At 41.2% G+C, this 15,260-nt stretch overlaps 1 protein-coding gene across 1 annotated transcript in view; it reads left to right on the plus strand.

Moving 5' to 3' along the window:
• The window catches only part of MALRD1 (MAM and LDL receptor class A domain containing 1), a 737,846-nt gene that overhangs the window by 651,783 nt on the left and 70,803 nt on the right, over window positions 1–15,260 (plus strand). The window contains exons 35-36 of the mRNA XM_073629748.1: window positions 3,310–3,432; window positions 5,022–5,088. Of these exons, the coding sequence (XP_073485849.1) occupies window positions 3,310–3,432; window positions 5,022–5,088 (190 nt within the window). The remainder of the gene's footprint in view (window positions 1–3,309; window positions 3,433–5,021; window positions 5,089–15,260) is intronic.

Consider the following 15,260-nt stretch of genomic DNA (forward strand, 5'->3'; position numbering starts at 1 on the left):
GCCGCAACCTGCTTCTGTTTTGTAGATTCGGAGGTCATTGCGGTAAAGTCTTCAAACTGACCGCTAAATGGGAAGGCTCTGTACTCACATTCCTTCCATGTGGAGTGCCTACAATTAAGTAATGGTGCCAAATTGCTCAAAAGGTCCCAAGCCTTCCGCAACTGCCTTCTAAAATGCCCAGGCTCGGCTAGGGTGTATATGCCACCCAGAATGTGGGTGGCAAATGCAGCTTAAGGCTGTGTTGTGATATATGTAAAGGTTGCTAGCAGTGTACACAAGGTTAAAGTGATTGTAAAGGCTCGTTTTTTTCTATAAAAATAATAAACGTTATACTTACCTGCTCTGTTGCAGTGGATTTGCATAGAACAGCCCGGATCCTCCTTTTCTTGGGTCCCTCTTCTGTAGTCCTGGTCCCTCCCTCCTGTTCAGTGCCCCCACAGCAAGCAGCTTGTGAAGGTTGTGAAGGTTATACTGCTAAATCCATTCACCTAAAGTAAACCTCCACTTTTGTAAAAAAAAAAAAAAAAAAAAAAATGACTTTACGCTATAAACACTGCATGTATTTTACCAAATAATAATGCAGCCGGAACCTGCTTCTGTTTTGTAGATTCGGAGGTCATTGCGGTAAAGTGTTCAAACTGACCACTAAATGGGAAGGCTCTGTACTCACATTCCTCCCATGTGTAGTGCCTATACTCCCGAGCTGAGTTAATAGCTCCTTGTGTCCATTCAGACATGGAGCCCTGACACGGCCCCGTCCCCTCTCTCCCCTGATTGGCTAGCTGACTTTGGTTGACAGCAGCGGGAGCCACTGCTGTGTCTCAGCCAATCAGGTAGGAGAATCTTGGACAGCTAAGACACATCGTTGGACAGAGAGGGGCCTCAGGTAAGTGTTAGAGGGGCTGAGGGGGGCTGCTGCACACAGAAGGCTTTTTCTGTTAATGCATAGAATGCATTAACAGAAAAAACCTTCTGCCTTTACAGCCACTTTAATTAAGAATCTTAATGTGATCGCATCCCTTTTGCACTCAGTGGAGTTGATTTACTAAAACTGGAGAATACAAAATCTGGTGCAGCACCACATAGAAACCAGTCAGCTTCCAAATTTTGTTATAAAAGCTTAATTGAACAAGCTTAAGCTGACTGGCTACCATGCAGAGCGGCATCAGATTTTGCATTATCCAGTTTTAGTAAATAAACCCCAATATGTTACATACTATGTTATATACTACTGGCCAATAGTTTGTGAACACCTAACCATCACACCTATAGGAGCTTCTTGGAAATCCAATCCCAATGTGTTAATATAGAGGTGCACCCCCAACCACCACACACATACACACATAGCCAATAGCTTCCACTCTTCTGGAAAATCTTTCCACAAGATTTTGGAATGTGTCCCATTCTGCCGAAAGAGCATTTGTGAGGTCGGGTACTGATTTTGTATAAGAAGATCTGGCTCACAGTTAGTGTTCCAATTCATCCCAAGCTCAATCCAGCTAATCAAACCATGCTTTTATGGAGCTGGCTTTGTGCACAAGGTCACAGTCATGATGTAAGAGGACTGGACCTTCCCCAAACTGGTGTCACATGCTGGGAAGTGCACACCATTCTAAAATGACTTTGGATGCTGTATCACTAACAGTACCATTACTGGAACACTTGAAGTAAAACATTTGAGGGTGTGTCCACATACCTTTGGCCAAAGAATAGGTGTAATGGTCAAGGATCCACAAACTTTTGGTTAATGGGAGAGTGTTGGAGCCAGCTAAGACATATCCCACACTAAAAAGTAAACTGTGGGGGGCGCTAGGTCTATATAAACGGTGAACTAAATGACACCTAAATTGTTATATTCAAATGTATGAAAAAACACAACAGTGTACCATGCAAAAATGCTATATGAGTATATAGACTATATACCACAAGTGCATATGCCAAAAGGATGACAACCGTATGATCCCTGCATATAGAGTAAAATATTTTCTTAGTGACAACAAAGGTGAATACTAAAAAAATAAAACAATTGTATGAATAAAAATAGTCCACATGCAATATCCCACACTAACCTAAATATGTGCTAAACAAATACTGTAGAATCTGCATGGTTCTTCATGTACCCCCATTGAGAATATTTTATTTAGTGAATTTTGAAAGAATAAATATGAGTAAGAAATGAACTAACACTCTCTATATAGACATATTTTTGTGTTCCTGTCCTCTAAGATTGCCTGGACTATTTGCCTCTTTTCCTTACAATCTGATACTGATTTTCCCATTCTAAGTCTGTCTGCAAAAATACTCAGATCAGCTCCTGTCTATATAATCATTAATTAAACAGCTGATACGTTTTCTGGCCAACAGTTTGTCTACATGGTCTGCAGAACATGTCAGCACACTTCTGCACATACACCATGTTTACTCTCTTTAACGATGTGCTCACATGGATACGAAAAGAATGAGCCAAGTGCAAGTGCTCAACACCTGCCAATTGCATTTAAAGCTCACCAAGTGCCCACTAGCTGCTGGGTCTGATAGTGTCCTGAGCAGAATGGCTTAGTGTACACATTTTTCATGCATTGCCAACCTGAACCTGCATAACAGAGAGTTTTATTTGAATACCAGTCACCTGGAAGTTAGGGGGTGCGGGCAGTTTGACTTGTAATGCACCATTTTGGAAAAGGGAACAGGATTGCTGCAAGTAACCAACGTTATAGTAAGGCCTCATTCTCACGTGCATTTGGGGCTGACTATGGGCACTGCGGCCATTTGCATGTAATCAGACATTTAGCAATTATCTCTGGATGATCGGTTCTGGGTGCAAACTGTCTGCATCCAGAGGGCCAATCATCCACAGGTAATCACTGCACGTCTAATTACATGTGAATGCCTACGGGAGCTGTCAGGCTCTCATTGCATTGAATGGGGCTTCCCAATGGCAGCTGTTGGCATAAAACCCCACTAAGGCCTAAAGTGAGTTTGGTACATAGAAGGAAAAGTAAGAGTACAGTTGTAATAAATTGTGAACATTATGGATGAATAAAATAAGAATAAAGCTGGAATCTATCTTTTAGCTCCAAGAGGTTCCAGGTACTTTAGCTGCACAGGAGCTGCTGGCTTGCGCACATACTAATCATGAGCTTGCTTGGCTACAGGCCTAGTAAAGTAATTAGGCGCTCTCGCTCTCCCTCGCTTGAAAGTCCTATTCAATCCTAAAAATTGTTTAGGACTGATTTGCATTTGTTATTGAATGACCCTGAGTGTAACCATTTTATCCATTTAAACTGATTGTGTTGTTATATTCTCTAGCTTCTATAGTTTCTGCCAATGGTTCCATTCTATGCATTCCCACCAATACATGGCTGACTGTTGAGCAGAGGTGTGATGGAAATCCAGACTGCAACAACTACATAGATGAGTCTCTCTGTTCAGGTAATGATATCCTGCCTGCAGTATATATAAAAAAAGGCTGAATTCAGACTGTGTGGTGACCAGCATTTTACTGCAATTTAACGAAAACGATTGTTTTATGTATGTCCCGATCACGCTACCACATGGCCCGGAGCTGCGCTAAAATGCAGGCTTTGTGAATTTTATTGCAGCCCACCGTACAAGATCGCACGTCACTGTACAGCGCTATAAATGAAGTGTACTTTTGTACACTTCAAATAAAGTTTGTGCAACAAAAAAAAACGCTCACTGCACTGCTCCCTACTGCAGTTGGAACAGACAGCTGCTGGACAAGTAAAGCTCTCCAGCAGCTGTCTGTTTCAGTGTAAATTCAGCCAATGAATGCTACCATAAACATTCAAGTCCAGTCAAAACTATTTTTAGTTTTGGATAGAGTGGGTAAGGATTAGAACCCTTGTATGTTTTTACTGCTATTTGTTAGAGAAATTTTCCTTCATTTATTGTGAGTGTTTCCAATAACAAAAAAAAAGTCTGTGTTTCTGTTGCAGATTTTCCCTGATTTACTCTCTGGTGAAACTGTTGACAATGGGACAGTAAGTGAGAAAAACTGTCTGTAGAGGAGCTCTTGATAGCACTAAAAACACAACAGGGCTCCAAACCCCTCGCACTCTATCCAAAACTAGAAAAAGAAGAGTTTTGCTACCTGTGCAATACATATGATACATACAATCAAATGAACATGAATTTCAAGCCAAAGTCAAGGGAAAAAAGTTGGCTATTTTGGAATCTGCAGTATGTGCAGAGTAGGCTACAGTGATCAAATGTCAATTTTTTACCAAAAGTTTTGCCGAATTTCATTTTTACCTAATGTTGATTATTACCCTTATGCTACAAAAAAAATGCTAATTTGTATACTACATGACACAGTTTGCAAACATTTCTGTAACAAACCTGTAAAGTGACCCTGTGAATTAAGCACCTCCTAACCCTTAATAAACCCTAATGGAAGAAATAGTCACCAAAAAGCCCCTGTACAATAACAATTTTTGCCCCCCAAATACTGTCCAAGCACAAACATGTATTTAAAACCCAGACTAAGCATTTCCCATTCTCTGATCTTAACACCAACCTAATGTAACCCTATATTAAACCCTATGTGAATCTACAGTTTCAGTCTGTACACTCATTTAGTCCTATTTGGAGTAGCAGTTTCTAGCCCTATGAGCTAGAAATCATTTATGAGAATCAGTAACTATTAATGTGTAGAAGCACACACACATTTTTCTTATTCAAAATTTGTATTCAGGTTTTCCACACATACCGTACACAATGTTGTATGGGATGTGCATTGTTCAATGAAAGTTAATATACAGTAAGCAGGAACAGAATGGATGTAGGTAACAGAAGATGTTGGAACTACAAACGCCAGGGTCGTAGTGTTTACAATTTACCAATATGTTCATGCAAATGCATTCAATTCAAAATAATGTAAGAGTTGGGAAGAAAAAGGCAAAGGAAGGGACACACACATTTTTTAATTTTAAACTTTTACTATGTTACTATCAAAATTGATCATCTAAAAATTATTATTGTTTTTAATTTTTTTTTAGAATGTCCCTATAGATATTGCAGAAATGAAGGAACATGTGTTGTTAAAAATGAAGTTCCTGTATGCAGGTAATTTTACAACTTTACAGAGTTCTGATTTGCTTTTTAAAGAAGAATTAATTGACTGATCTGTTATAATACCATGTGCAATAAATGAAATGTAGATATTCTATGATCTGGATCAGAAAACACTGTCTGATCTTAGCTTAACTTTGTGTGACCGTGTGTATGCAAGACAAATTTGAGCCAACATTTGTTGGAAAAAATCCATGGATTTTGTTGTCGGAATGTCCGATTAATGTCCGACCATGTGTACAGGGCATAAGACTTATGCCCTGTACACACGGGCGGACTTTTCGACCGGACTGGTCCGACGGCCTGAGTCCAGGGGACAATTCGACCATGTGTGGGCTTCAACGGACCTGCAGCAAGCTTTTTCGGTCCAAAATCTGACGGACTTTAGATTTGGAACATGCTTCAAATCTTTCCGACGGACTCGAGTCCGGTCGAAAAATCAGCTCGTCTGTATGTTAGTTCGACAGACAAAAACCGACGCTAAGGCAGCTATTGGCTACAGGCTATCAACTTCCTTATTTTAGTCCGGTCGTACGTCATCACGTACGAATCCGTCAGACTTTGGTGTGATCATGTGTAGGCAAGTCTGGTCATTCGAAAGTCTGTCGTAACTCCGTCGAAAGTCCGTCGGACCTTTGTTGTAAAGGAGAGTCCGACCGTGTGTACGCGGCATTAGTGAAGCTATATACAGTTATCTGAGGCTGGAGCAAAAATGTACTCATATAGTACATGCTCAATATCTAACAAGAAGCTTTTCTAACTTGATGGGAAATCTACAGTATATGCAATGTAGCTAATCCCTCTTTTTCACTGATGAACAAAGAGGTGCTGTCATGATGGTCAGTGTTCCTGAGGATGCGCAAATGTCTAAAAGTCCATTGTCTTCAAGGAGACATCAGGGGTAACATGGAGGGTTTTCCTCACTTTGGAAAGATTTCCTCTCCCTTTTAACAGTGGGAGAGGATGTAAAGGAAAATCTCCCCACTGGGACAAATAAAAAACATTTTAACCCATTCCAACTCTACCCACAATTGAACCTCTTCACAACTGCGTCATAGCCAAATGACGGCTACAGCAAGGTCACACATTTCCGGGAGGTGCACATCGGCGGCGTGTATCAGCAGTGATCTGTGATCACTGTGTTCTTTGGACAAAGCTGATTACAGGTCGGGGTAAAGAGCCAATCACAGCGGTCTTTACCATGTGACCAGCTGTGTCCAATCACACCTGATCACAGTGTGAACAGGATTTGCTGGTTGACACAATGCAACGAGAGGAAATCCAGTAAGCAGCAATCCACACAGATGACATCTACACTGATAATCGGGGCACTGATCATCAGTGTCCTGGTGATCAGTGCAGCTCCAACAGTGTCCATCAGTGCTGCCTATCAGTGCCGCCTATCAGGGATGCCTATCAGTGCCGCCTAGCAGGGCCCATCAGTGCTGCCTATCAGTGCCCATCAGTGCCGCATATCAGTGCAGCCTCATCAGTGCCACCCCTTCAGTGCACATCAGTACAACCTCATCATTGCACATCAGTGAAGGAGAAAAATTACTTATTTACACAATTTTATAACAATAACTAAGAAATTAAATTTTCTGTATTTTTTCATTTGTTTGGCAAAAAATAAAAAACCCAGTGGTAATTAAATACTACCAAAAGAAAGCTCTATCTGTCTCAAAAGAAATGATAAAAATGTTCTTTGAATACAGTGTTGCATGACTGTGCAATTGTCATTCAAAGTGTGACAGCGCTGAAGGCTGAAAATTGGCTTTGGCAGGAAGAAGGGAAAAGTGGCCAGTAGACAAGTGGTTAAAAAAAAAAAAAGGCTTTGGCTTTAGATAAGGGAAACAGACACTAAGAATAATAGAGATGCTATTTGCCTGGCTGTCATGCTAACCCTCTTGCTTCAATAACTTGAGACAAAAACCGTCAAACAAGTATGAAGACAGGAGTTCTGATTTGACTCTGACTTTTATCATTTGCATATTTGTTTCCATTTAGAGACTCTACTCAGCCAGTCTGCACTGAAGTCAGTAGGCAGTATAATAGCCAAGCAATTATCATTTTTTTAAAAGGAGGTCAGCAAAGGCAGCCTTAATTTTTCAGTAGAAAAGGTTTACTTTAATGTAACTGATTATTGTTGCAGAATGTGAATGCCATCCGATGTTCTCGGAATCTATGGGGTTTTGTAGTTAAGCCCCATTGTGTTTTCATTTGTAAAATACAAAGATTCGCTATTTCAGAGTGACTAAATAAAGGCTTTTGTCCAATGTGCGCTAATTGTGACATTCACCATTTTATAAATATTCTGAATACTAGAGTGTCCACCAGACCCCAGAACATGTCAATTACGAATGTTGGTGAATGCCATGAAATGTGTGCCAAATGCCATATTCATGGCTTTACAATAGGCCCCCAGAGCATGTGGTCTCATTCACTGTGCGTATTTCCCAGAGCATTGTGTGCCTTCAGCTCAATTATTGTGCCGTTGTATTTTGCTGGGTCCAGCACATTCGGAGATGGATGCTGAGCTTCTTTATTCCCCACATTTTGATATTATTTTACAACCTATTTTTACCTGCACAATGTAGTCATAAATCACTCAGCAATGGCCTGTCGGAGCTGCTGTATGTGATTTCATCTGCTCGATTTCTCAGATCCCAGGTGGAAATTTTACCACTTATGGAACTGAACAGATTAGGCCTCCAGAGGGCTGCACTGAAATAGGTGATTTAGAAGACATAAATGTCCTCATTTCAAAATAATCCACCCCATTTCCTCACTAGCATTCCTGCATCTAAACTGTATTTGTATAGGCAGATGGCTAGATATCTTATTAAGACATATTTGATATGTATATGGCAGTAAATACTGATGAAAGAAGAACTCCAGGCAAACTGCTAAAAATAAAATCGAAATGCATTAGTGGTTATTGTGTAACCTGACTTATACTTGATTTTTAATTCTTCCCCAGTGCACAGGCAAGAAGGGGAGACTTACCGTATTTCCTAATTTAGCAATTTAGCTTCCTATGTCTGATCTTTTTCTCTAGCTTGAGTATTGGTAAGTGAAAAGTAAAAGCTGTGGATGGAGTTGGGATTTAATTTAGTTTTGGGTGGAAGAACATGTGACCATCAAGTATGTGTAAGAAATTTACTTCACCTGGAAAACCCTTCTTAACCTGCACCTTGATGGTCCGCTGCTACTGACACCCAGTCATGTGTGGCTTCAGTAGGAATTTTTCTTGACTGTCAGTCATGCACTGTGATGGAAAATTCTGTGTTGTACGTCTTGCTGCTGTTGTGTTTAAACTCCTCCAACTATTGAAAGGGAGGAATATCAGAACAAGATTTTATGATTTACAATGCATGAGAATGCATCCACTAGACAGGCGACATAATAGATAAAGCAGTCTATCCAATCACTAGAGATGGAGGACATCACCTAGAATGCGGCCTAACCATTCACTAGAGACCAGTGCCCTCACTGAGATTACAGCCTATCATTTCTCTAGAGACTGGTGACATCAATATGAATACAACTCATCCATTCACTAAGGACATAACTGAGAATGCAGCTTATTCATTCACTAGAGATGGATGACATCACCTAGAATGCATCCTATCCATTCACTAGAGACAGGTGACATCGCTGAAATTATAGCCCATCAATTCACTAGAGACTGGTGACACCACTAAGAATACAGCCCATCCATTCACTAGGGACATAATTAAGAATACAGCCTATCCATTTACTAGAGATGGATTACATCACTGAGAATGCAGCCTATCCATTCACCAGAGACTGGTAACATCACTGAGAATACAGCGGATTTATTAACTAAACATTGGTGACATCACTGAGAATGCATCCTATCCATTCACTAGAGACAGGAGATATCACCAAGAATGCAGCCTATCCATTCACTAGAGACAGGTGACATCACTGAAAATACAGCCTATATATTCACTAGAGACAGGTGACATCAAAGAGAATGCAGCCTATCCATTCACTGGGAAAAGTTAAACAATGTGTCGTGCTGCTGGAAACAAATAATAAATATAAAAATAAAATACAACAAATATAGTATTGGTGCAATTAATTGAATCCTTGTAATATATAGCATTGCCTAAGTAATCCTATATGGCAACCCAGTGCTGTCCAGACAATGTCCAGTGGTGTGGAATAAATGACAGGTACTTCAAACTACTCCTTCAGTGCCAAAAACGACGTTGTCCACATATAGATATAGTCCACACACTAACAAAGCTGTAATACTCTTCAAAACAGTTTTAACCTTCACCAAAAATAGGCGTTATGTGAAATTACTCTGGTAACTGAATCCCCAATCTCAGTGCTACAAATCCACATCAAACTCCAGTGCACCACCAAGCATGTGAATGTAAGATGGACCCGTACCTGATTCATAGACCCATGCAATAGGTCTAAACACACTTTGTCCCCAACTTCAGGGGTGATCAGGTATGTGAGGCCGTCCCAGGATGGTGCAATGGACTTTCCCATTCTTATACACCTCAGTTGTATCCTCTGTCTCTGTTCCGCTCAGGTACAGGCTGCGATGTTCCTTGGAGTTTCTGCAAACAGACCTCAACACCAAATGCAAGCCACCATAGTGTAGTATTACGAGCCCCTGGTGCAACACCATTTAATAAATAGACATACAAAGTAACAAAGAAACACTAAACACTCACATGGTGTTCATGAAATGGAAGCAATAGAAAGACAAAAGATAAACTGCGCTAAAAATTATGCTCACTGACATACATGAAGAGCATATATGAACCAAAACAAGCAGCAGCATGAAGTGGGATACACACAAGGGATAACTGGGAATAGAGAAGCTGCGCTAAACAAAATGATCAATCAATTGATCAAATCAACACATATGAATATGCAGAAAGTCCATAATTAATCACTTCAGCTTGTTGATGTCACCACAGTGTATAAAAACAGACAGGGGAGTGCCCACTACCATAATATCGACCTGCTTACCAGATAGCAAGCATAAAGGACAGATGGCTATAACCCAACCGCAGCCTTTAGCTTGTGGATGTCAACAACAAATTCGGCAGACTGGATCCTGCAGATCGCTCACTCTCTCCAACTATGATGTCCGACAACATTGACAACGTCACGTATGATGAAACGCGTCTGGAGGAAGGCACATAGTGAGGCCACCACGCGATCGTTCTAGGAGGACAGGCTCTGTGTGTTTGTGCCGGCTGGCATTGTTTTTAACGCTTGCGATATTCTTCTTAAATGTAAGTGCAATACCTTGTTTTAAATAAAACTTATTTACACAATATTACACTATGGTCAGTCTTCTCTCTTTTGGGGTATCTACCTGAGTAAAGACGGACATCATAGTTGGAGAGATTGAGTGATCTGCAGGATCCAATCTGCCAATTTTGGTGTTGACATCCACAAGCTAAAGGCCGCGACTTCAATATAGCCATCTGCCCTTTATGCTTGCTATCTGGTAAGCAGGTCGATATTATGGTGGTGGGCACTCTCCTGTCTGTTTTTATACACTGTGGTGACATCAACAAGCTGAAGTGATTCATTATGGACTTTCTGCATATTCATATGTGTTGATTTGATCAACTGATTGATCATTTTTTTTTAGCGCAGCTTCTCTATTCCCATGAAATGGAAGCGTCTGTGGTTATGCTGTGATGTAAGCTATGTACTTGCCGCTACTCTTCATTACGGACTGTGACGTCACCTGGCTTACTCCCCAAGCGTATCGTCACTGATCACGTGACTTCATCAGGGTTCCTTTTTTCTATCCATTCACTAGAGATGGATGACATCACTAAGAATGCAGCCTATCCATTCATTAGCCACAGGTGACATTGCTGAAATGCAGCATATCAATTCACTAGACAGGTAATATAATAGAGAAAGCAGCCTATCCATTCAAAGGCTGGTAAAATCACCAGGAATGCAGCATATTTATTCACCAAACGTTGTTGACATCACTGAGAATTCAACCTATCCATTCACTAGAGACAGGTGACATCACCAAGAATGCAGCCTATCCATTCACTAGAGACAGGTGACATCTCTGAGAATGCAACCTATCCATTCGCTAGAGACAGGTGACATCTCTGAGAATGCAGCCTATCCATTCACTAGAGACAAGTGACATCACTGGGAATGCAGCCTATCCATTCACTAGAGACAGGTGACATAGCTGAGAATGCAGCCTATCCATTCACTAGAGACAGGTGATATCACCAAGAGTGCAGCCTATCCATTCACTAGAGACAGATGACATCCCTGAGAATGCAGCCTATCCATTCACTACAGACAGGTGACATCACTGAGAATGCAGCCTATCCAGTCACTGGAGACAGGTGATATAATAGAGAATGCATCATATCCTTTCACTAGATACCCTTCAACAGGGACCAGTTAATAGATCAGACAGCAGCCCTAATATAGTTAAAAAGATGCCAAAGGTGCCAGAGCACCATCACATGAGAGGTGGGAGAGCGAACATAGCAGAGGAAAAAACATACAGTCTTTAGTATAGGCAATTAGGGGCGCCTAGTATAGCTGAATATATACATTTACAGTGTATAGTTTATAAAACTATATCTGTATATTGAGACCTGGATCTGAATTGAAAGTTTCTTCTGTAATCCTAGAGTAGGTCCAACCTTCACTATCTAGACTTACAACTAGAATGCATGCCCTTCCCTCCCCATCAGACTTGTCACGTGACCTGAAGCACAGCACTACTAGATATGTGTGGATAGGTGTCTTCCTCAATCTCTCAGGTGGGCACCATGATGGTCAGAGGTCTTTCAAGCAGATTATAGTGGAGAGGATTGATGGGTGATCACATGGCATCACATCCCCAACTTATAAGTGCAAAATGTATCTTTTTCCATAGGTCTATCAAATTACTGGCCCCTAATTAAATTGTACTGGCATGGGCCTTGGTAGGCTTTTGACCAGTGTACCTGTATGAAATACGCTACTTATATTGCCTGCTTTATATCCTGTGTTATTACAATTTGTTTTGCTAGTACAGGGCCACTATAAGTATATGCAGAAAAAAAACAACATTTAAACAAAATAATGTGGTTTTTCCTCCTTGAGCTGGACTGTCTATTTACCTAAGAGCTGTAGGTTGGTTGAACGGAATTGGGTAGATTATTGTGTTTTTCTTTTGAAGATTAAGCCACAGCTTGGTATGAGGGAGATTTAAGTGCACTGTCTATTGTGTCTGCATTTCTCTCTGGTTGCAGATATCAAAGCACAACTCTAGGGAGGCTTATATCCCAGGAAACGAATAAAGCTTGAAGGATTTTTAATAAAAGTTGTTTTTTTATGACTATAGTGGTGTCCTCTGCCAGATGTAATCCCTGCAAACATACTAAAGCCTCTGTGGAAAACCCAAAATTTTTCTTAGAATCTATTTTGAATCTTATCTTTTAAATAGAAGGTTTGCCCATGCTTTTCACATGTGGTAATATTGCATTGCTGTTTTTCTATGCATTTTTTATTTTTTTATGGTATGGATGCCCATTAACAGGCCTATAAAAGCAAGCAATGCTTCTGCATTCCAGTTTGACAGCTGAAATGTTTTTGACTTTGTAGGTACCAGGCAACATGGAATGCTTGGTATCACACATCCTGCATGGGAAACTTGAAAACCATGTCACCATTGTTATTGCTTATTATACTGGAAGGGTACAAGTCAGCAACAAAGCTATTCCAAATATTATTGTCTTTGGCTAATTTTGTTACTATTGACTTTAAGGTGTTGAGGTTTACGCCTGCATGTTATATTAGCCTGATCTTCCAAGCACTTCCTGTTTGGTGTCCAAAGAAGGGGACCCTTAGCAGTTAAATCTATATTATATCTTAGTACATGTCCAATCCATTTCCAATCCATTCCCATAGTCAAGTGGTGGTTGTGTCTTCTAGAGCAGTGGTTCTTAGGGATAGGCGAACGGTTTGGCCCGTGCATAAGTTTGGGCCGAACTTTCGTTGTTTGGACATTCGGCGAACATCCGAACAAATGAGTAGTTCGACCATTTGTTGGCCCCCCTGAACCGACCACAATGCATTGCAGCGCTGAACAGTGCATTGCAAGCCCTGATTGGCTGAAGCAGTGAAAGCTTCAGCCAATCAGGGCACAGAGCACTGTCAGAGTCTTGATTGTATACTGTCATCATGACTTTATCCAATCATGGCTCATTCCCGCCCCACAGTATAAAAGTATTCTTTCAATGGCAGCCATTTTCAGTGTGATTTTGGCGTGGAGAGAGATAGAACAGGGCTCAGTGCTATTAGTTAGTGTGCTATACTGTGCTATTTTGCTTCAATTGTCACTGTAGAATATTAGTTTAGTGTCAGTCTAGGGATAGTGTGAGTGTAGTGAGGAGGACCATCATTAAACTTTGCATAGTGTGCAGCTAGAGTAGGGACAGCTCAGATAGTTTCACTGTAGTGTAGTGAGACCGTGTCAGTAATCTTTACATTAGTGTATAGCTAGAGTAGGGACAGTTCAGATAGCGTCAGTGTAGTGACTGTTGAACACCATCTATTTGATCGTGTTAGTGCCAGTTTAACGCCATTTACTTCTGTGTGCGTTACTACCAGTTTAACGTCATATAGTTTTGAGTGCGTTACTGCCAGTTTAACGCCATATAGTTTTGTGTGCGTTACTGCCAGTTTAACACCATATAGTTCTGTGTGAGTTACTGCCAGTTTAACGGCATATCGTTTTGTGCGTTACTGCCAGTTTAATGGCATATAGTTTTGCGCGTTACTGCCAGTTTAACGCCATTTACTTCTTTGTGCGTTACTGCCATTTTAACGCCATATAGTTCTGTGCGGTACTGCCAGTTTAATGCCATTTACTTCTGTGTGTGTTACTGCCAATTTAACGCCATATAGTTTTGTTTGCGTTACTGCCAGTTTAATGCCATATAGTTTTGTGTGCATTACTGCCAGTTTAACGCCATATAGTTCTGTGTGCATTACTGCCAGTTGAACGCCATTTACTTCTGTGCACGTTACTGCCAGTTTAACGCCATATAGTTCTGTGTGCGTTACTGCCAGTTTAACGCCATTTACTTCTGTGCGCGTTACAGCCAGTTTAACGCCATATAGTTCTGTCCATCACTGTACGTTTGGTGCATTATATTGCAGTATATTATAATGTATCCATGGAGTGTGTCTGTGTAGTGTGAGTACTCAAATTAAAGTGCACCAAACACCTCTTTACATTGATTAAAGTGCATCTACGTACAGATTTCAACTTCTTCTTTACATTTGCTTATAAGTACCGCCCCCTCCCTCCCAATAATGTCTGGTAGGACAACAAGGAGAGGCAGATGTTCCCTTGGCACTGTAAGGCGGCCAGCAACAAATGCGTCCACATGCAAAGGTGGATGTGGAGGTCGGTCCCCAGGCAGGGCATCATTTCCTATGTTTAGTGAATTTGCTCGTGCTATCCAGCCACAGCATGCAGAGGAGGTGGTGGACTGGCTTACTAAACCTTCCTCATCCTCCTCATCCTCTGTCATTAGCAGAGACAAGTGTGCAGTCCCCTGCAGTTGCCAGAGTGGATAAACCTGCCTCCTTGTCCACATCTATTCCTGTCATAGCCCCAATATCAGCCATTGATGAGTCAGCTGAGTTATTTGACCACAGCATCAGCCACTTGCTCCTTGATGATGCCCAGCCATTACTGGATTCAGATGTTGGTTCTGAGGTTGAGGATGACAGGAACATGAGCCTAGAGAGAGGGAGGAACACTGGTAGACAAATTGGCATTCATGTTCCCCAAGCCGCAGCGTATTGCCAAGTTGTCTCCAGTGGTAATGATGAAGATGGAAATGATGATGAGGTCACTGATGCGACTTGGGTGCCAGAGGAGGAAACTGAAGGTGAGGTGGAACAACCCTACGGAGGCCGACATCAAGAAAGAGTAGAGAGCAGCCACCCTATTCCATCACATTCTGCAGCTGTTATCTCCCGGCCCACTCCCCAAAGCTCAGCTGTCTGGGCCTTTTTCAGCACATCTGCAGCAGATCACACTGTTGCTATCTGCAAACTGTGTCTCAGGCATATCAAATGTGGCAAAAACACCAACCATTTGGGTACCACATGCTTAA

The sequence above is a fragment of the Aquarana catesbeiana genome, linkage group LG05 (assembly GCF_042186555.1).
Source record: "Aquarana catesbeiana isolate 2022-GZ linkage group LG05, ASM4218655v1, whole genome shotgun sequence".
NCBI classification, from domain to species: Eukaryota; Metazoa; Chordata; class Amphibia; order Anura; family Ranidae; genus Aquarana; species Aquarana catesbeiana.